A 24,717-nucleotide genomic window follows, 5' to 3' on the forward strand; every position below is an offset into this window, starting at 1 on the left:
CAGCATAAAACGATTGCTCCTTAATTACTCCATATTGCTCCATCATTATTTTCATGATTTATTGCATTTTTTATCAAAAATAAAATTAATAAAATAATTTTCCAAGCGACGCCGCCGCCACCTATCGGCTATCTATCTCAACTACAGATTCAGCTGCCAATGGCGAGAATATTCAAACATCTCAAAAAGTTTAATCAACATTTCTTATTGATTTTTTGATAGAATAATTGCTCCTTTCTTGCTCTATTTTGATATTCAAGATCGCTCCACTTGTATAATTAATTTTTTATGAGATTAGCAAAAAACCAATTATTATTATTTTTATTTTTAAGTGATATATTTACACATATAAAAGAAATTACACACCCATGCACATATATATATATATATATATATATATATATATATATATATATATCGAATTGTTGCATCAAAAAGGTGTTATGCTTATTAAAAAGGTACATAGAGACATTTTCAATAAAGTGTCATTGCGTGATATTGATTTTGGAAATAATCCGATATAAGAGAGAAAATTTATTTATGAGTCTCCAATAATATCTCGATGCGCGCGGAGCAAGTTGTACACACGTAGACCGCGCATGCGCAGTTATTATCTTTAATGTGACATCATTCAAATGATCTGCACTTCTCCGTGTTCCTACGCATTGCACATCACAAAATCACACGTTACGCTTATAAAAAAATAAATTCTCAGTGAGATATCTCGTTGTCGGTAATATTATATCACTAATACTAAAAAAATTATTATAATCTGTCACTACAAGGTATTATTATAATGAATTTTGCTCTTTTTACAGATTTCATGGCTAATTCATAGATTGACGCAAAGTTGTCACCGCGTTTTTTATTACCCGTTTATAAACTCGTTTGCAGCGTGTGAAGCGATAATCGGAGTCTCGAATACCGTTTCGAAGGACAGTGCAACAATAAATGCGTTATGATGAACAATTTTTTAAAGATAATATATATTTTAATATACAGTGGACGTTAATAATGCCTTTCATTTTTCGGATCGATCGCATTGTATTCACATTCCCAGAATTGTTGGTTCTCAGAGTCTTCACGAATTTTTAGCAATTTAAGTAACGAATAATTAGACAAGTATTTGACGAAGACTAAATATGAGGAATATATTATAATTATTTTTATCTCCTGTTTATTCTGAACATTGCCAATTTTCTTCGAAGCAATAATCACGATGTGTGAATATCTAGTACACGATGTCCGAGCGAAAGATGTATTTAAAAGTGAAGGCATTATTGACGCCTTCTATAATCCGTTCCGTAAAAATTTGGATATTGGTGCAAAGTTGTCGCCGCGTCTGTTACGTTTAAAAATATAAAAGTAGTGTCGAATTCATTGATCGATTAACTAGAAGCGTGCGATATTTTTGAAGATCTTTGCAATTATAGTGTAATTTGTGTCGTCGAACATTAGCAGCAAATCATCTTCGTTGAAAAGTGCAAGCTACGGAAAGATCGAATGATCGAAGTGTCGTACGTTATTATCCCGTCATCTAATATATACCGTAAACTCAGGCAGGACCATTGGATTGGACGGTCATCTCAACATATCAGTTAAGGTAAGTGATAGCGTTAAGTATTTATTTATTTTTCATCTTTGCGTTGTGCGTGCACAACGAATTAGAAAATTGCTTGCGTAAAATTTCATTAATACTATATTCCGGAAAAAACAGTACAAATAATTTTTTGAAAAGTGTGTAAAATACAATTTGATATTTACACAAAATATTTTTGTATTAAACTTTTATATATATTCAACAAATATCTTGTAAGATATATATGATTATATATATATATATATATATATATATATATATATATATGTCATATTTTATTTACTTAAACTTATTGTACTCGGTGAAAATGGCCATCGTAATAAATATTGAAACTAGAAAATGCATTTAAGACAGGCAGGATGTAACGCAAATAAAAATACTATATGTAACGCATACGGATGCAAAAAGTAATATACTGAAAAGCAATCGTGATTCAACGATTACAGTTACGTATCTATGACTTATTAATAGGTTGCTTTAAGTACTTCGGTAATTCTATGACTAATGGTTACTCAAATGTGTCTAATAAACAAAAATTAAAACTTTTCGCATTAAATTATCGAAATTTAATTACAACGTCGATACAACATACAAATATATATAATATACAAATATATATAATATACAAATGTGGCTAAGAGAAAATCAAGGATCAATAATGGTGATATTTGTGTGTTTAATAATTCAAAAATATAATTATATAAATTTTGTTAACGTTATTTTGCATTATGATGTAAAATATCTTCAAATTATAATTTAAGAATAAAAACGCGGAAAGAAAAAAATTTGATTTTAATTTTTAATTATGTTTAATTTGTTTTGGAAAATTAATTTGTTGTTTGTAATATGAGATCCACATTTTATCTAAAATAGCTTAGTTACTTTATTATTAAAGATATGATATATGCTATCTATAATAAAACTTATTTAATTTAACTTACTTGTGTTTTAACATAATTTTAATTATTTTTATCATATTTTTATCATTTTTGTATTTTAGAAATCAATTTTTCAGCTTTTAATTTCGTTCTTAAAAAGAATTATTTGTTAAAATATTTTAAAAAATATTTAAAAGATTGTAAGAACTCTGACAAAAAGTCATCTTTAGTAAATAGTAAATTGTGAACGTGAATTTTTATTCTAAACTTTCAGCTCTAAAGAACTAGAGATGTACAAAATTAGTATGTCGGTGTCTTTTTTGGTGTCTTTCCTCTACACATATATAAAAAAATGAGCTTTTTCTAAAAAAGCGAATTTTTTAAGGAAGAACGGAGCTTATTGGATATTTACTCACTGATAGGAAGTGTGATTTATATATTTAACTTAGTAAAATATTTCTTATAAATTCACGAATGTATTGATTAAAAAAATATTCATTTTCTATAATTTTATTTGCATTCTAATTTAACTAGCACATCTAATTCGTGCGAAAAATATCATCAAAGATTTAAAAAAAATGTTTGTTTTGGCACTCTTTTATTCGCAAAATCTTAGAGAAGAAATATTCGATGTGCTATGCAATTTAATTAGAGACTATAATGTAATTAGAACTTTAACATATCAAAAATCGCGTCTATGGCATTATTTCTTGGGGTAAAGCGCTCTTTTTTGCAAATGCATATTTATTAATTTGCAGTTTCTTTATAATTGCTCTACTCGATAATACTATTAAATAATACTCAACGTAAAAGTTATGAAAAATTATCTGTATTCTATTAAAATTCTCATAAAAAGATATATAACAAATTAATCAAGAAAAATCTTAAATCTTTTCCAATATGATTGATTTTACAGATCATACTCTATATAGTGTATACTATTATTATTCATCTATATGTTAAGGGAATACTTTGAAATTTATTCTAGGGAGCAAGATCTTAACAAAGTTTGCCAACAATAAAAAAACAAATAAAAAGCTTCTTTTCTTAATGAAGCTGCCAACATTTTTTTATACAAACTATGAAAATTCTCAACAAAAAAATTAAAAGAATAAAACATGTTTAACAATTTAACATAATGCTGTGCGAATTATTCCATTATATGAAACGATTAAAAATTTTTTACATTATCGTTTATAACACAGAAATCTTATGCTTTATACATCAAAGACAATTAGACGAATATATGTAACTTCATACAAGTAAATTAACTTTCTAATTAACTTTCAAATCCATCATTATATATTCCATTTTCTCTCTATTTACATACGTGCATCGTGACACGTATTTCTTACTTATTATAAAAATTGTTTACCAAAAATGATTCATAATATTTATCCTGCGCATTTAAAAATGCACGATGCATCAATCTCCGTGGATTTTATCGTGGAGAGTGCCTTGTTAGATTTTTACATATTACAACGGAGCCAATCATTTCTTGCTGATATTTATGAAATCTACCATACGGCGCATTTCTTCTTGGGATTCATTTTAGAGCCGACCGGACAATTAAAGTCACGCGAAAATTCCTCCATATTTGACAATGGTCCCCGTACGCGGAATTCGCCGGGGCTGTGGAATCCCGTCGTGATACGCAGCTTCATCGCTTCGGGACGGTATTTGCTGCACCAACTATTGGCGGCACTTATCCAAAACATCTGTTCCGGATTATAAGGCAAACCTGGTAATCTTTGTTCCGGTTTGTTTCGTTTTACCCATTCCTTGTACGCGTAATATGCCTCTTTTATACCGCCGTTATCGGCGATGTTTTCTCCTTGGGTATTTATTCCGTTTAACTGCAAAAGTATAAAATAGGTTTTGAGATGGGATTATATAATCAAGTTTTTTTTTTTCATCTCGGCAATATTACAATATAAAATATTTTTATAATTGCATTTAAAAGTATGAAGTATGAAGTTTTTAAAAGTGTATCATTAATTTATTCCCCGCGTATATATATAAAATTATAGATACGTCTTTACATCTGTCATGTTTTATTTATAATGATAAATGAAATAAATAATTGATCAATCATACTGATAATTAATAACTTTGTCTCTCTCTATGTACGTTAAAAAAAAAATTTTTTTTGTGGTGTAGGAATGCGACAAAAATATGACAGAGACACTACTTTTTATGACACGCTATATGCTTTTTTAGATAATTATTTTTTTAAATTCTGTGCATATAGAAAAAATTATTTTATACGAGTCTTCAATATTTTACTCGAAATTGATTCCGAAGAAAAAGCTTATCGATCATCGTCGCTTTTATCGTACATAAATTTTCTATTAGTAGCATTTACACAGTGTATTGCGACAATAAATAAAAATTAACTGAAATAGTAATTATTATTCTTGCAACAATAGCATTAATTTATATAGCAAGTGCGGCGAAAATAGCAGTCAATAAAATAATATAGGATGTTATGACAATTGCATCCAGTATCATCAGAGAATGTTTCATTAAAGAAACAAAAACGATTCAAAACAATTTATATAACACAATATGAATCTCTTCGATACTTTATCGATATCTCTTCGAGGACAATTTTATTTCTGCATCAAAAATAGAATAGAATAGAAAATATATAAAAATATATATAGAAAAAATATAGAATTTTGCAAGAAAAATATAATTAAGGATATAAGTGTAGTAATATAAATATATAAGATTCGCCTTACGTTCATTCCGACGTCTTTCACAGTATAATTTCCATACTGATAAATTATACATTCAGCTCTCTTAAGATAGTGCTCTTTTGTCTCTGGCTCCCACCAATCTACGAGATTACCTTCCTTATTGAACTGTCTGCCTTGATCGTCGAAGCCGTGGGTAATCTCATGGCCAATAACAAAGCCGATAGCGCCGTAGTTCATGTAACGCGGTCGATCATTACTGAAGAATGTGCCTTGTAAGATACCCGCGGGGAATTCTAGGAAAAAAAATTGCAAGAGAATTATTTGACACTCGGCAAATAATGATTGCAATATTAATTTGTATGTAATTTTGTTTTTGAATTAAAACACACTAATGATTCAAAAAATAATGATTTAAAATATATAAATTTTCTCGCTAGGTTCTTAAATAAAAAATATTTTTGTATTTTATTTTTGTATTTAATATTTTTGAAAAATATTCATATAATGTTTTGCGTATAATAGAAATTTTTTATTTTTTATTCAAGAATATATATAAATATAAAATTTAATAAAAAAGATTGCATTGTTAAAGATGTTTAAAATTTGATCTTATTAAAATGAAAGATTTTGAAAAAATTATTGACTTTCTAAATGACAAAATCAGCGTGATGTAAATACACTTCTTTAATTGTTGTTTAAATTAAATTTTTTTTTTTATTTTCGTTATAAAAATGTTTTCTAAATTTATATACATTATTATTAAAGAGACATACACACATTTGATATTTATTTATTGATATAAATTTACGCGTAAAATTGCTTATATTTAAATACTTACGAATACTATTCTCGATCGATGAGTAAAATGCATTAACAACAGCCGGTCTTCCATGAGTAATCCATTCCGTTTTGTTCACTGGCTTTCTCAATCTACCGAATGAGAAATTCGTTCCGAAGATAGTCAGGTTTAAAATGCTTCCTAAATAATCAGTAGAATTTAATTCGAGTCCATCGTAAAACTCATCAAGCTTTCTATCATCCAGTAGCTCATCTGGATAAGCAATATGTGATGTCATATCAGCTGCTTTTTCTAAGGCGTTTGCTCTGGTTTTCTCATCCATCCATTCCACCTAAAAATGCGCAATTTCGTCAACAACTTATCAAAGAGATTAAAATTAAAGTCAAAATATTTGTGACGAATTGTTTCTTTTTTTTAAATAAAAAATATAAATAAAAATAATCCTTCTCTATATTTTATTTGTGAATAGGTGTATGCCAAGGTTCTCGTGTATGTGTTTCCACGATTTCAATTTACAGATAAAAGAAAATTGAAGGAAAGACTTTTTCATTTTCCAGATTTCAATTTCTAGATAAATGGACGTCAAAAAAGTATCAATCCCAAGATTTCAATCTCCCTCAGTTGCGATTTCGTCTCGACAAAAGTTTAACCTTCGCTTTTTTATTTTCTCACCTTCTTCAGGATCTTTGTGAATTCCTCTCTAATATCACTGACCATTTCGAGAGCGGTCTTTTTCGCATCCTCCTTAAAATACTTTCTCACGTACATCGAACCGACGCTGATCGCCATACTGCCAGAAACAATTTCCACGCATTCTTTCCACCTCGGTTCTCTCTCCGTCTTGCCGTTTAATTCCAGCGTATACTTCAGCTGCCTTTTTCGGATATCGTCCGTTAAATAGCTGACCGACGCGGCGGCCGCCCTCCAAAATACATAATTCGCCTGCACCCTCTTCGGCGTCTTGCTGATCAGTTGTTCAAAGTCTTTTAGATAGCTGGGCACGTTCACGATAACTATTTCGTCCGGACTTAGTTGCGCTTGCGGCGCGAGGATTGTATTGAAGTATTCCCACCATGGTATGCTAGGATAAGCAGCGGACAGCTCATTCACAGTCATGGGATTGTAGAGAAGAGTTACATTGCGTCGCTTTTCATTAGGCAGCGAGATCTGCGTATATATTTAATCGATTAATATTAGTATTAATATAAGCAACATTAATTTCAATTGACTAATTAGTACATAAAATAATTAACTCAGAAGATTTTGTATTTTTGAAGGACTTTTCATTTTATTTAAATAAAAGAATTGTAATTTAAAAATTTACTTATTGCCAGTTTTGTTTTAAACATTATTTTTGTATCAAAGGGCGGTATTTATAAGTTTTAAATTCTTGTTTTGGAAGGTGACTTACATTTGCGAGTTTAATTTCAAATTCAAGTGATTCTTTCAACTCTCTGCGAGCTCGGTCCGGATCAGCTCCAAGGATCACAGCAATGTCCACCATGTATTTATAATATGCCTGAACGATTTTCTCGTCGAAGCCCTTCGACAAATATTCGCGCGACAGACCAAGAGCTGCTTGATCAAGCTGAAAATTATCAATTTGCATTGATCACGGGTTTGTTGCTACAAATTCTATATATTTAACTTGGAACAATTGATGGTCTTCGTTCCACGCTTGTTCTAAGTCTCGCCTTTCGCTATAAAATTGTTACGTGCTTACGTCGATCAAGCGCCTCGAGTTATTCTTCAAGTCGACACTGACGCCGAAATCGATGAAGTAATCGACGGAATAGCCCAATCTGCGGAATCTGTAGACGGTATCTTTCCAAGTGAAGTCACCGTCATTCCACCGCTCGGCATCTAGAACTGGCCAGCCACCGAGTTTTCTGAGATTATCTAACAATGGTTGCAAGCCTCGCTCCTCGATAGCGGCTGAAAAGATGAATAAATGTTAGAAAAAAAAATAAAAAAAGAGAAATAAAACTTTTTTTTTACTTAACAAATAGCTATCAATTATGTAAATATTACAAAACTCGTAAAATTATTTTATCATCGCTTATTTTTGAAAATACGCGAGTTTGAATTTATTAGACAAGTGCGTTATAAGTCTAATGATTTATGTAAAAAAGTTATCGCGACTGCTTACTTTGGTTCATGCAAGCCTTGTAGAAGTCTTTGGCAAGTCTAAATGGTCTCGGCTCATTTGGAGGACTCTCTTCCTCGATGCTAGTCCGTAGTTGTTCCAAGAGGGCATCGACGATGACGGAAAACGCATTTACGCTGGTTTTGTCATCGGGAATGATAGTAGAATCGAGGAAACCGCCGCAGGCGAATTTGTAAAAATCATCGCACGGCTCCACGTTGCTATCCATATATTTCAGTATCTGTGAGGCTGCGGTGTGCGCAAATTAATACGATTCAATATTATTAATTTACTATGTTAAGCAAAGATTTTCAGCCTTCGCGTGGCGAGATTTATGTTAATATATCTAAATGTGTCCAAAGTTCATTGGAATATTTTTGAATAATAAGTAATTTATAGAGATAAAAATATTTTTCGTATTTGTCGGTAAAACTTTTAATTATTAGATGAAATAAGCATTATTAAAGAGAAAAATATAAAAATTATTAAATATTTTTTAAATTTCACTGTTAAATATATGATTTGTTTTTTTTTTATAAATGTTCTTAAATTTTATTTAAATAAAATTATAAAATCTTTGTTTAAAAAAAATATAAAACATTTACTATAAATATTTTTATTTTTATTTCTTAAAAAATTAATTAAATTAATTAAATCAAAAAATTAATTAATGTATTAAACAGACAGTTTAAATATATGTTAATGTATTTTTTTAAGCAAGATGTTCTAGAATATCATATAATTACAATACCATATCATTATATTTTTGAGATTTTATCTATAAATATTTAAAATTAAAATAAACAGAACAAATTTAAATTCCGCTATATTTCACTAACCTGTGGTAACGCATCCAGGTGTTAAGCATATACCGTCACATTCTGGGCTTTTCGGTATGACATGGTTGCTGTTTGACGTTCCCGAGCCGCTTAATGCTTCGGCTGTGGATGGTAGCATCTCTGTATTAACAGGATCTGTTCTCGTGCGGATGCAGATACGGTTGCAGGTGCGAAAAAAATGCGTAAAGCAATAAATTAGATGAGCGAAGCATACATACAATAAGCTGCAATAAAATTTAAGTTGCATACAGAGCAAAATTTAATATCTCTTTTCTCGCAAGCGATTAATAAGAATTATATGTTGTGCATATCTGTGTGTTTAAGTTATCAGTTTTATTGTCCGTCAAAAATATGTTCTTTGAAAAATAATATAATATATTAAAAAAGAGGGATATATTTTTTTCAATATTGAGATATTAGATTTATATATATTCACTATTAGATTTCGATCGGTTATGTTTATTAACATTTTACATAATATAAAATATAATTTATCATGAAATATAATTTATTATGCGAGAACTCTCTAAAAAAAAATCTTAAAGAATATTTTTACAAAACAATATACATATTTCTTTATTTTTGTAAACCAGGAAGTAAATCGGATTATATAATAAATAATTTGTTTGATCTCTTTTTTTATTTTTTTTTTAAACGTTTATAAGCAAAATATCAATTTATAAACATTAGTTTATAAAAATTTATTTTTTAAATTAATTTTAATTTGTTAAATGTTTATAGACAACAATCGTATTTTTATATCACAGTTTTCTCTCGATTCGAACGCGTTCGCATATAAGTCACACAATGTTTTACTTTATTATTATTCCTCAAATTGCGTATGTAATCACTAAGTGTTCATGTAGGGAAAGGCACAATTTCAACGTCAAACTAGTGAGCGCTGACTAAGACTCGTATTCCCGTCGATTTTTTTTCAATATGTGGTCTCCGAAAATATCTCGCGGGGATACGTCAATAATGTCGACTCATTCGCGCAACTCGAAATATTTAACAACGAGTGCTCGCATTGTAAACTAACGCTCGCGATTATGCGTACAATCACTTATTACGTTGGTGTAAACACACGCGGCGGGTGACTAACTCTCAAAACAATGTGCCCCTATAGAAATATCAAAATACGTCAGAGCCGTCCTTTCGTTGACGTCACTTCGAATTACACTGTAATGAGTGTTGTCGCTTTTTTTTTTTTTTAGAAATGTAATTCCTTCTCGAATATTTTTAAGATGTGTTTCGTCTTTTCGACGAAAATCTTGCATTGAAAACAAATATCGCAAATCTTACGAAATTAACTTTTTCTTTTTAATTTATATGTCTCATCTGTTTCTTGACGCTAATAACGGCAAGATAAAACATAGATTAATAAACAAATAACAAGAATTTTTATAACTTTGCGACGTATACGTAACGTTCGTAACGTCACATATTTTTGCCTTCGTTTTAAATGAGCTGACAAAACACTTTTGATAGCAAGACACATATAAAAGACGCCGACCTATAAATACAACTTACGACAACGATGCAATTCCGCGTGCCTTATTTTCGCAGAGTTAAAATTTTTTATGGTATATACCGTTACCAAACGGCTTCGATCATAAACATAATCACCGCTTGTCGCATTGAGCCATTAAAAAAACACGAGTCCTACCTTTCTCTCTTTCTTTCTCTTTCTCTCTTTCTTTCTCTTTCTCTCTTTGAGATATCGAAGAAAAACGTGGTGTACAGATGAATTCATAATAGCAAACGATCTCGACGATACGTCTAACAGTAATTAAACCAAACAGTGATTAAGGGTGTATATGATTTAAATACCATTAAAATTTCTATTAACACTATCCTGAACATATCAAGACAGGTCTCTTTAATTGTTTTATCATACATATATGTTTCGCACTCCCTTTTCCCGTATAATAACAATTTTTTTTCAGATCATAAATAAACAATCCGTTATTTGTCAAAAATCAGACAATATAGAATTAAAATTCCAGTTTCTGTTTAAATGCATTAAAAAAATTATATCGTCGGAAAATTTTCCTAACAGATATCAGAAAATTGTCGTTCCTAAATCATTTAATGTGTGTCGTAAGATACATTTATTGCATGGAAGATTTATAAGATATAATATCTAACAATTTTTTATTGCGCCTCTACTACTGCATCTAAGCCATTGCAGGAGTTTATCGTTACCATGTCGCGGAGAATTATGACTTGCTCGCCACTAGCAATTTCATTCCAGGCATTAATAATTAATATAATTATGGACGATGTTAAGTAACGTCGCAATGCGGGACCAATGCACTTCTTAGGATACATGATACTTCGTTGTTGCGTGCACAGGATTGAATTAACAAATTGCATGCGGCTTAGATTGAACGAAGTTAAATGCGATTAAAAAATTTTCGGACGTTATGAAAGTGTCATTATGTGAAAGCTTAAGAAGTTATTATATTTTTTTTTTTTTCTATCGAAAGTGTATCGAGAACACATCGAGGTTCACATCTTAAAAGCGAAGAAATGGTTGTATAGCTTCGGGATAGACGTGATCCTATACAGAAATATTGTACGATAATAGGCTTTCATAAATGAAGAATATAGATGCAAGATCTAATCTTCTCTTCGATATTGTGTTAAGATTGTAGCCTCATTCTAGAGATTAAGTCGCGAGAAATGAAACACATGTAAAATTATTTTATTTAATTTACGTTAAATATTAGCATGTCACAGATATATTTAGAATTTAAATTTTTCGTGTTTTCCACATATTTTTTTTATTATTTAAATTTATTGAAAATAATAAAGATATTTTTGTTTTATGTTATTATTATGTCCGATTTTCGATGATTTACTATACACATTCCAAATAAACACATGCAATAAAAACCAACATTTAACATATAATTAATTTATAATTCAATATTGGAATAAAAATATAGGCTATTTATTCAAAGCCATATATGTATGTGAGGGAAATTTTAACACAAATTTCGAAAGGAGAAGGCTATATGTATATATGAGTTTTACTTTTACGCTTCTGGAATAACATTGCACTTGCAACATGCGTGCACGAGCGAGCCGTGTTGCATTGTGGGTCGCTGTAAAAGTGAATGCTCTTACCGGGTGTGGATGTAGTGTTGCATGTCGTGTTGGACGCCAAAATTCCGAGCGCCACAGCCAAAGCGACGCATAAGAGGAATCCGGAAACGGCTATCACCGTTAACCCGCGTTCCAAACCGGACCGCCTCTTCCACCATGTCGGATTTCTGCGAGATAATAAAGAAAAATGAAAGAGAGAAAAGATGCATAATCAAAATTAAATTATACAAGAAGCATGATTATAAAGATATTTTAAAAATATTACGAATATTACGATCGGTTTTATTTAATTATTTACTTATTTATTTATTCATTGATACAACAATCTCATACTTGTCTCTATAATATTGTTTTGCATTTATAAAAATTATAAGTTTATTTAGTATTCGTGATCGCGCTTTGTGTAAAACTAAAGAGAAAGCTTAAAGAGAGAAAGGATCTATTTCTCGTATTCCATAAACTCAACGTACAAATCTAAGTTAACGATTATTATAATTATCTGCACATTATCGCAATTGCAAACGAAAGAGAGAGGTTCTCTTGTGGCTTGATTACTTATTTAAATAATGTTTACGAGCTGTCTTCTTCCGTCATAATGGTAAAATTCTCTGCTATAGTCTTTATAGCAATTATAGTAATAAAGCTCGAAGGATATTTCTCTTAGTTTAATTTCATACGAAAAGATATTAATGATTTTTGTACACACACATATATTCTAGGCATGAATAATATTATTATACTATATCAAATGCATCATTGCATATATGTTTGCGCATATACATAAAAAAATATATGCAAGAAATATATAAACTATCATTTCCGTACAATGTAAATGGTGAGCTATAGACAACAGCAATTTTTTTCTTATTGAATAATTACAAATATTATGTGCACAAAGTATCACTGTGTATGCAAGTAAATATATTAATTTCTTTTCTAATCTTTGACTGATTTCGATCTCTCTGCATTATTATAGCGTGAGCGAAATATGCAGTAAAACGTCGCCGTTCATGGCACGTGTACACGTTAAAGACTTTGGAATTTGTATGAATCGCTTTTCTTTATCGGCAAGAAAACTGCCGTCTTTTCGCGGCGTGCAATTCGCGCGGCGAGCGAAAGGCGAATCGCGATCCGAGATTTTTATCTCCGTACTAAGCTGTGCGCCATTTCTGCGTTTTATTTTTACGATCATCTCGCGCGAGAGATTGCGCGGCGCATTAAATTCCTCACATCGCTCAGCGAAACTTTGTCGAGAGATGATAGGAAACACAGGCGCTGAAATCAAGCATACGCAAAACCTTTTTGCAATGTTTTATTAAATTTAGTTCAGTTATTTTTGTTTTTTATTAAGACATTATCGTAAAGCATCTTTTAACAATCTTGAAATAAAATAATTTTCGTAATAGTAGTGAATATGCAGACACTTTTTAAATTTCCAACCCCAAGTCAAAATTTTTCTCCTATTTTCAATCTCCATTTTTTTATGTTTATAGATTCTAAAGGATTTTAATCAATTTTATTTATATAGGAATCGCGTATTATATTGAGCTCCTACTTTTTATCTCAGATGGGCAATAAACAGACAGTTTTCCATTTAGAAAATTAAAAAAGAAACTTTCGGCAAAGCATAGATTAATTACATAGTTTCAAAATAATGTAATCTGCTTAAAGTATTAAAGTAGATGTTAAATTAGACATTGAGATAAAAGGAAAAAATTTCGATTTAACAATAATGTTAATTTTACTCTTCTATTTTTCCTTATATTGTAATAGGATAGATTGCGTGATGTATAATTCGCCGATGATGTAATAAAAATTAATTAGAATCGATTTGCGTTTTGATTACTAAATGCCGTGTAATTTATCATTCTTATTTTTCTATCACACGATGCGGAACGATGATTCACTGTGTTACTTTGTCGCCGCTTCGCTAATTTCATCGCAGTTCTAATTCCTTCCTACATCATAATTGAAATCGAGATTGTAGAGAAAAATCGTCAATTTGTAAGAGATCTGATGGTAATCAGAAAAAGTAGTTATCAAATGCATTTATAAAAAAAAATATATAATTATTTCTTTTATAAATGCATTTGATATGCAATGGTTATCGACTTTCATATCATATGTCTTTATTTCACAAGACAAATGTGCGATGATCGAGCAATGATTCTTCTCCCCATGTACGTGCACAAGTGCATCAAATGCCAGGTACTTTGACTAATAGAGAAACGAATAATAGAGCTCATGGTGCGCGTAACGACGAGTGTATTGACCTCATTGAGATGCGGCGACATCACACACTTACGCCGAGGGTTCCTCCATCGCGTAATGTGTAATATCGAAGTCAATGCCACGCATTTGCATATGTCGTGTAACCTTGACCCTGACAGCACAGATTTCGACATCATATATATCGCGATATTTATGCGACGATAAGAGACAAACTGAAGGAGATACAGAGACTGAAAGAGATAGAAAGAGAGACAACTGAAAAAACAACTTTAATGCATTAAACTAGTGTAATAATTTTCGCGCATATATATATATATAATCTATAGCAATGTAATATCTGTGGATATACTTTTATTTTGAACTTTTAGCTAGGAACTCTTAAACAAGATGCTATATCAATTTTGAAATCTTTTCTATACTGTTTTTTTTCTAACAAATTCAATTCGAACAAAGAGAACAAAATGATCGCGGATAATTTCTTCGTTATCGTGCTTTACTGTTCGATCGTTATTACATATTCATGTCAGCACTTGGAAAAAATTGCGCATCAAAGTATCAACGATATAGCGAAAGGTCGTAGAAAACAGATAATTATATAATTATCCTATGATTTTGCGGTATTTACCTCCCGGGGATCGATGAGAGATTGCGGTCTATATTCCATATTTGTCGCACCACTAACCAAGTAATCATGCCGCATCATGGAAACGCGATGGATTGATCGATCATATGTGAAATTGACGTAGACTGAAGATTATATCTGTATCTTGATCGAGCAAAACTTTAATGAAACATTGTTATTTATCTCATAGCTTATCTCATAACAAGTTTAACGGATTTATGATTCAACGTAATTTATTCAATCATAATTGTTGAAGCACTTGATAAAAAAGCTTAAATATTTTATACTTTTCATCGATATTATATTTGGCCAAATTAATATATACTTTCCGATTAATATAGTATATATTAAAAATTGTTTCATGATATTCCAAAAATCACTTTGTACTATAACTCCTCCTTGAATTAAAAAAAAAAAAAAGAATTTATGTTTTATGGAACGATGAGCTCCGATATCGAAGAGTTTGCGAAATAAAAGTGATAATTAACAGGTAAAATTTGTAAATCATTACGATACGAGGTATAATTATTCCTCTAGACACATGCGAGCACGTGCATTTTTGCAAGCGACATCACCTGACGAAATAAACGAACGTGCGAATAAGCGCATTTTTAGCGATCTCGTGATAAATTTTCGCACTGCAAATCATTAGCCCGTGCGTAATCTTTACGAAGTACCTTAATCTTCTTCAAATTATATAAAATTTCATATTAAATATTTGCTCAAAATTATATAAAATTTTATATTATATATTTGCTCCAAATTAGATAAAATTTCATATTATACATTTGCTCTAAATTATAGAAAATTTATTATATATTTGCCATAAGATGTTTTGTTCCTCGATTTCGCAGTTTCATGTGAAAGAAAAGAAAATGGTATTCCTTTTCTGTAGAAAGAAATCTATTTATATTTTAGAAATAAAATTTTTCATAAGTTAAATCATGAAATTATTTTATCTTTATAAATATAATGTTAACTGTATGTAATATTTTTTTTTTATATTTTCCTTATGTATTTTCAAAAAATACATAAAGATTCTTTTTTTTTTCAAACGAGATATTCTCTTCCTGAAGCGACCGAGTCAATTGTGTTCGCGTAATTGGCAATCGAACTCCCAATCTCTCGTCCTTGAGAAAATCGATTCGCGTGATACGGGTATATATCGGGAACACGTCGTTGTTCTCCATCGAGCGCGCTGTTCTCGTGGATACGTTCGCCGGTGCACACAGACTGCACAGTGCGTTTCGACAGAGTAACGCGACCGCGAAACTGTGTCGCGTTGGGTCCGATAGAAAGGCGAGGTGCAAGCTGCATTATAATGAAGAGACGCATGAGCGAACAGAGCGGCATTGCCTTCACGTGCCGTGACCTGGCGCCTCTTAATCGTCTCTTCCTGACCCTCTCTTGTATACGTGTAGAGCATATCGTATATATCACATTGCTGTTATTAAAAATACAACATCAAGATATGTAGGAATAGAAAGAATAATAGGTAATGTGTGAAATGGTTGTATATTTATTTCTCTAATAATAAACTGTCCTTTTTTCTTTTAGAAATGAGGGCATGATAGTTAGATATTACTTCGATATTCGCTAATAGTGGCTAGGATTAACGGTCGACACCTTTTAATAATAAATGCTATAATTTTCTGAGATGACTTCTAATTTTCTCTTTTCTAGGAGAAATTCTGTAGAGCGTTAAATATTTTATTTATTGTGTGAGCGAGAAAAGGAAAAAAGTACATCTTTAAAATGTGTGTTATTACTTGAGTTGTAGATATTTTATTGACAAGCTATTATTAAAATATTAATTATATTCGGAGATTATTATTTCTCTTAAATAGATTTTTTTAAATCTCTCGTAATGCTTTAAATGTGATTGTTCATTTCATTATCCGAATGAACATGTTTTCGACATCGTGGCCTTGTTATCTTTATGACTCGTTTTAAATTAATCGTAACTATTTTTGCAGTTCGTTCATCTTTCCACACGTATGTTTCATATCTTGGCTTCGTTCATACTCGCGACATCGCACAATTCCTCGTGGGTAGCCTTGATGATAGTAAATTTTCCAATTCTCGTAAATTACACGATAGCACATTGGACTCGACGATGTATTATAATGCATGCGATAACCAATCACCAGAGAGTCATTCGTTAGATATAGCACATTCATTAGATATACATATAGAAACGCAACTCGTTTCTTATGCGCGGTAGGGAACATAGCATAATTATAAAGTTTTTGATGAGACCAACTGTTATATATATGTAATTATTTATTATTTCAAATAATATATATATTCTAAATTATAACATATATAATGATGTTTATTCAAATGAATAATTTAATATTTAATGTTATTCATTAAGAAGTTTTTCAAATATAAAATAAAAATACCTAAATATAAATAATAAAATAATTAAAAAATTATAAGAAAACAGAGTATAAAAGAAGAAATTATGCATATTTAGAAAATACTTTTTATATGAATATTTAAAAATAAACTTCTCTAGTATATTACTTGTACACTTTTTCAAAATAAGAAAAATACGTATCAAATTATATAATATAAAGAAAAAAATAAGCAGTTGAACAAAATTTCACGATATCGATATTATTTTCAACGAAAAAATATGGGAAAAACGAGAAGCGAGGTAAGCCTAAAAAGTTATGATACCTCTCTACAGACACGCTCTACCATCCGTACAAATATTTTTAACGGGATAGTAGGTGAGGTATCCTTTTGACAGGCGAGAAGTGTACGTCGTTTGAACTTTCGCATGTTTTCGATATTCCCGTTGTACGACAACGAGGTCGATCAGGGGCCACTTTAAGTAGGCATGGGACAACGGTGACGATAGTGACGATAACTATGACAACGTAACTGTAAATTTTCACTTCGGAGAAGATCACGCGAGGGAACTTAAGTCGAGTCGCGAGCTTTTTATTCGTGATTTTATACCCAATCATCAAATTATAACAATTGATGTGCAGATTAGAACATAACTCTTCCGTCTTTCAGCCGACCTTTGCAGATTCACGATTGCGTAAAACTGTGAGTTGAAAGAGGAAGATCTCCTTTAAGTCTGCTTCAATTAATTCCGATTTCTCTTGCTGACATATGTCATGGATGATCCTCCGCATATGTCTAGATAACATTCTAATTCATCTTATAGATGTAATTATTAATTATTAACTTATGAGAGAGAAACTTTTACCTTCACAAATCAGCTTTTAATAAAACAGTTCCATAATGTTCTAAACAAATTCGAACACTATATATAAATAAATTATTAATTTAGCATCTACATTATAGGTAAGAAAAGTTTATAAAATTTATAAATATATTATGAGAAATATGTATGTGGGATATCGATATTTTGCGAATCATATAATTATGTAATACTGCTATTTATAATTTTGCATTACGCGTGAAAATAATTCTTCATTCTTATGAGAGAGATTTTTTTCGTAAGAAGAAAACATAAATGATTCTGAAAAGAGTTATTAATATCTCATTTAATTTCTAATATTTTTTACAAGATACTTTTTTATATAAAAAATACATCGATACTTGAAATAATAAACTAAAATAAATTTTAGAATGTTTGCTATAATTTCAAATGTTCGTAATTATAATGTAGGAATATTCATGTTTTTTCGTTAAGAGAATCCTAAGCTTTTTCCTTGAAATTTCATGAACATGTAAAGGAGGTCAAAGAAACATAAATATCTGTCCAGCTATCATTATGACATGGTACTCTAAGAAGAGCAGATAAAACAAGAACTTATCTTAATCACATGGTTCCTTTTCTAATCTACTTCTCTATTTACTGAGTTTCGTGTAGATAATGCAATGTAATAAATAACAAAACCAACAACTTGATAGGACGAAATATCAACTTTTAAATTATTTCTTTGTGAATTACTTGTATTTCTCGTCTTTTTCATTCAACTTTCTTATTATTATATAAAATGCTATTCTACTTTTACCATTTATGTCGTAATTTGTACGAGATCGGGTATTTATTTGGTTAGTAGCTACACTTGATAAAACATGTTGCTTAATGACGCGAAAAATTAGTTACAATGTATTTTGTTATTAAATATGCAATCATTTAAAAATATGATTTAATATAACTTTTAATATTTTCTTTCTTAAATTTATTTGACAAATAAATTTAATATTTTATAACGTTAATATTTCGAAGATCATTGTTGTTAGGAACGGAAATTTATTATGTATTATTTCATAATTTCAATAAAATTAATCATAAATTTATCAAGCAGCATAAAAAACATTGTTTTATATTTGTATATGTTTAAATAAAATGCAAGTACATTTCTTCTTAAAGTATATTAATCGGAACAGAAAGAAATTTTCTCAATAAAAATTCGTTATTATAAATTAATATTTTTTATATGATGAATTCGCTTGGTTATATGCACATTGTGACACATACAAAAACGATATAAATAACAATTTTATAATTGTATAAATACCTGTAATAAAACACTTTCCCCTTTCTCTTCCGTCGCAATATTATATAACGGACAGAAAATGTACCGATCTCTCTTTTTCTAATAATAAGTATAAATACAATAAATATTTATAAAAATAACAGAATATAATATGAAGGAACAGACGAATTCTTGTCGAATTAATATGCCCTATTTACATTAGCAATAAAACGCAGTAGCGAGATATATAATTTTTAATATGCAATTGTGCATATACAATTTGTGAGATATCTAACAAATATAATTATATTTTTGTAATAAAATAATGTAATTCTATATATGTTCTTGCGAATACTATTATATAAAAAGAACTTTTTGGTCATTATTCTTTTCATTTATCAAAATTTATATTAGCATACAAAAATTGGTTATTTGAAAAAAGAAATTTTTGCTCACATTTAGAGATCTAAAAATGTTGGAATTATATATACATTGCAACTTTACATTTTTTTAAAAACAAAGTATTTAAATTATTGCAATAGATACTACAATATCTAAAATTATGCATTGTATTCTCTTAAACTTAACGATGTGATGTACGCGATTATATTAATTATTCGCTATATTATGGCATTATTAGACGTGTAATAAGCTGTTACACTAATGACATTTAGTTGCAAATAATTTTCCATCCACGTGCGATATTTGCATAATAATTCTAAATTTATTATTGTTCGATTCTATTGTAAGACAGAGGCGTATATCGAAGCGGTATTCAAAGAAGCAGAAAACAAATATAGCGATTAAAGTGAAATAATACAAGGTTAAGCGATTGTATTTGCAAAAATTGTTCAGATATGGGACCCTCGTTTTGTCGTTATGTAACTAGTACATAACGATAATAAAAAAAAAAAAGAGAAATATATGTATACAAAATTAGAGAAATCTAACATATTAGTCATAAAATAATAATAAATCTAAAAGATTTATTATAGACACATCATGATTCACAAGTATCATAAATTATATAAAATTTTATTATCCTTTATCCTTATTCCTACGAATTTTCTTGTAAATTTCCTAATACAACTCTCGCGTAATGTAATTTACGTTTATCTTAGAAATTTTTTGAAACGTGTTACAAGCGCGGACAAGAAAAAAACACGTGCATCGTACAAAATGCATTGTTAAGTTTACACTTCCGTGAAATCATTTTATCGCGGATCGGTTTATTCATGAGGATGGAATTAAACGGAATCATTCCGTCGTACAAATTTTACATACATATTGCATCGCGATGATTGTTGTAATATAATAACTTGGGGAACAAGCGTTTGTAAACTTGCACCATGAACCATAAACGCGTTCAATGTGCCTCGATAGAAACTTTCACCAATCGTTAAAAACAAATTCGATGCAAGTTCGCGTCATTTCGCGCGTTTTATTATACGACACACGCTTCATCGTCTTTCGCAATGTGCTGATTTACATACTGATTTCCGCACAGAAAAAAAATTTCCATTCAACAGGAAAATTATTATTATAATTTATAATCAAATTGTATTTCATGTATAATAATACATATAAGAATTATACATATAATATAATTATACATATATATTTACGTGTATATGTATATCCTTTTTTCAACATTTTATGGTTGTCGAATCAGTACGAAAAAGATTGTAAGGGAGTGCGCAATGTTCTGTTAGTGCATAAATTTTTGTTTTCTATTCTTCAGAGAATAATAAGCATGTAAAATTAATAAAAATCTATTATTTTATTTGCTTATATAGTGTAAATTTTAACATAATATTAAAAATACCGTTAAGCATATTTAATTTTTCTACACATCTCTGCACTTATCTATAAATAATTTATAAATAGATTAAAATGTGTTTTTAGATTGTGTTTTGCTATTTTTGACTGAATCATTATATTCTTTTCTTGATACTAAAACTTTAATAATATTTTATATATCAGTTGACCTTTAAAGTTGAATAAGATACATTTATACCGGTTTAAGAATATCATTTACATTATGCAAATTATTTTAGCATTTTATATATAAAATTTTAATATACTGACTTTTTTCCTAGAATGATCGATAAACTATAATTATAGCTCGAAATCGTAAGATATAATTGACTTGTTAGATGATATTTAAAGTATATCGTAGGTATTATTATAGCAAGTTTTTATGATACATGGAAGAATATATATCGATATGTTTCTTTGATATATTTATTATTTAATCTTATAAAATATGTATTATGTACAGTCGCACTTGACAACTGTAATATCACAGTTAAATATAAGTTTCTTCACAATAAAATGCAATTGCGTGAAAATTCTTGTTTCCGCAAATCACAGGAATGTCTGTTACACAATTCGAATTTCCGTATTTCTTTGCAATAAGCAGAGTTTCCTTTCAAGCAGTTATTCCTGTCCAAACGAAACGAGTAGCAACGAAAGAAATATTTTATATACGTTTATAATATTTATTCATTACGCAAGACATCAAAATCGCAAGGAGAAACAAAGCGACACGTAATTGTATGAATATTTATTAGCTGAATCCGTTAAGACGGATATTTTTCTCAGGAAACAAGATTTATTTTCTATCAACATTCTCTATCCTCTCTTTTTTTTACATTTCTCCATGCGGCTGATTAATTCTTATTGTAACATCAATGCCTGGTATGTTTTATCACCGGCTGTCCCGTGCATTGAAATCGCGAGATTTCTCTCGTTGCGCTAAAGCGCTGCGCACTCTCTCGTTTGCGTATCAAAGCGCATTAAACAGAATCGCATATGCCGATATGCATATGTCATTTGTCATAGTAGTGATAAATGGATGTGATCCATTTTCAGCTACAGTTGTAAGTTCGATTGTACGTGAATTAATATTATATTTGTGTAACACTTGTAGAATTAATTATATTATTACAAGATCATTATTATGTTGTAATTTTTCGAATGAACTTTGAACTTTTGATGCAGCTGCATCTGACTCGTTTATAATGATTCCTTTAGATTTTATCTAATTCTTTTTTTAATTGATTACAGAGATAAAACACAGTAGATAACGTATTTACATCTTGATAAATCAAGATAGTAGCAAGAGTAGATTTGCATATTGCAAAGTTTGTTTATCATAATCATAAAACAATCTCTTATATAATTGTCGTAATATTGAAGCAACACGAAAACGATATGTCTGCAAGTATTTGCATTGCATAGAGCCATATGCTCTAAACAAGATATAATAATAACTTAAGAGTTGACGTGTCTAAACCATACAACACATAAAGTAAATGAATAAGACTTTTCTCGCTGATTGAACAAATTATCGATCTAATGTTAATGTGTGAGTTTTAGCCACAAGATCCAACGATGATATATTAAACCGATATATGCCAGAGATTTAAAAATTAAATCGATTTACTTGATGAAAAATGTTCTCCTATTTCACGAGACACACATATATGTTCATAAAAACATACTCCGATTATTTTTACGGAAAATATGATTTTATTCTGTTAGATTTTGATAGCGAATATTTAAGTAATTCTCTATTAATTTGCATTTATAATTAGTTATTTAATAATTTATTTAATACTTATTTAAGACACAATACGGTAGGAAGATTTATTTTTTAAAATTTCTGATATATTTAATTTGTTATCGGACTTAAGAACACTTTCTTCTCTTATGAAATACTCCTTCATTTCAATTGAAGTCAGCGGGTTTCACTGAACGACCAGTTTTTTAAATAACGTTGCATAAGCTATGAACACATAGTCCACAGTAAAAGTAAAACGTTACTAATACGAAAAAAAAAAAAGAGAGGATACACAAAAAGTATTCCAGTATGGCTGGCACGTCAACAGTTTACGATGGCTAGACATGTGTTTTTTATATTAATGTAAAAATTGTTCATTTATAGATAAAAAAGTTAAAAAAAATGTCCGTCAAAAATTTTGTCTTGTATAGAACATGAAGTTTATTTGAAATGAAATATAAAATAAGATGTTATCTCTGCTTGCATTTTCCCAGAAAATTCTTATTTATGAGAATTCTTGAATCTTTAATATTGTTTAATTAAAAAAATTTTTATTAGCATTTTAATATTTTTGAGAAACAATTATTAATTGTAAAGCTGTTTAAAATTTTATAAAGTATGTAAATTATTAAAATGGATCATAAAATACGTAATATATACATACACATACTGCATGTGTGATGATTATGACCTGTTTTAATAATTTTATGTATATTCTTATTTAATTTCTCTATACATATTTTATGTATTCACTATTTTATATATTCCAAAATTAAATAATAAAAAAACTAACAAGTTAAAGTTTGGTATTTCGAGTCGCCAATATAAATATTTTGCAAACAATATTGAGAAAAGATATATATTTCCATAGAAATCATTTTATTATTTGTTCTCCATGAATAATTCAATCGTTGCAAAAACAGCATTTATTATTGTTTGCTTTTGATTCCTCCAATCGTATCATTACATTAGAATAACGTTGCATCATGCTGCAATAATTGTATCGTGAAAGTTGTATCCTATTCAGCGTATCATAGTTGCACTTTAGAATGAAAAATCTGGCTTGAGAAATACACTCTCACGAATAACTATTATCGCAAAAGCTTGTTATTATTGTTTCTCTAACAATTATGCCAACTCACTTGATAACCGTTTGCTTCATGCTGTTGGTCATTGCGATTAATATTTTTTTTTATTGTGCCTTGTTGCTATATCTTCTTTGCCGATTCTCACTAACACATAATTACACACACTTTCGTCCTCGGCCACCGCTTACCCGAATTTTAAATTTAGCCGAAGAATCCGCGCGGTTTCAAATGTTAGCCGGAAGTTTCTCGCAGTTCTTGTACAATTTCCCGTTTTCTATTGATAATTCTTTTTCAAGGGAATCAAAGAGGGATTATGAAAAAAAGGGAGAAAGGTCGCTGCCTTCCTCCGAGATCCGGATAGCAATCAGTTTAGACTGTTAGCGCCGGACTGAAGTAGCGCGCGCGCTTCTGCTCGTATTTAAACTCCTCTCCCTCCCTTTCACATCCTCTCTTTCCCTCTCTCTCGCTCTTTCACGCGCGCAAATTCCCGTGTTTCCCGAACATGTTTTTGATCCGGACAAAATTATTGCGAAAAACCTGATGATTTTGCCCAAATAGCAAAACATATTTATATATTCTGTTATTTCGCAGCAATTCTATTTTTTTAAGTTCTATATTCTTGAAAAAAAATATAGAGATGTAAATGTATAAGCACGACATAGGCAA

General features: G+C 29.8%; 1 protein-coding gene across 2 annotated transcripts; it reads right to left on the bottom strand.

Moving 5' to 3' along the window:
* Positions 1-1,604: 1,604 nt before the first annotated feature.
* On the bottom strand, positions 1,605-24,429 carry LOC126851389 (neprilysin-2-like). Of its 2 annotated transcripts, none has more exons than XM_050595308.1 (10): positions 24,106-24,429; positions 12,097-12,242; positions 8,965-9,066; positions 8,129-8,374; positions 7,703-7,914; positions 7,391-7,567; positions 6,652-7,146; positions 6,019-6,310; positions 5,223-5,473; positions 1,605-4,334 (listed from the first exon to the last, which is right to left on the bottom strand). In XM_050595308.1, exons 1-10 carry the CDS (start codon positions 24,135-24,137, stop codon positions 3,996-3,998), a joined length of 2,292 nt encoding a protein of 763 aa, XP_050451265.1. In that variant the 5' UTR covers positions 24,138-24,429; the 3' UTR covers positions 1,605-3,995. The 2 variants fall into 2 exon arrangements, with proteins under 2 accessions (XP_050451265.1, XP_050451264.1); XM_050595307.1 differs by having other exon boundaries at positions 8,965-9,099.
* Positions 24,430-24,717: the final 288 nt, after the last annotated feature.

This window comes from Cataglyphis hispanica, chromosome 8 (assembly GCF_021464435.1).
Source record: "Cataglyphis hispanica isolate Lineage 1 chromosome 8, ULB_Chis1_1.0, whole genome shotgun sequence".
In the NCBI taxonomy this organism is placed as follows: Eukaryota; Metazoa; Arthropoda; class Insecta; order Hymenoptera; family Formicidae; genus Cataglyphis; species Cataglyphis hispanica.

Bases quoted from the DNA above. Each gene is read 5' to 3' on its own strand.
- LOC126851389 (XM_050595307.1), bottom strand. From the start codon at position 24,137: ATGACCAACAGCATGAAGCAAACGGTTATCAA. The intron at 7,915-8,128 runs GTAAGCAGTCGC...TCATCTTTTCAG, and splicing joins CAAGGCTTGCATGAACCAAA to CCGCTATCGAGGAGCGAGGC. The intron at 7,147-7,390 runs GTAAGTCACCTT...ATATATACGCAG, and splicing joins TTGAAATTAAACTCGCAAAT to ATCTCGCTGCCTAATGAAAA.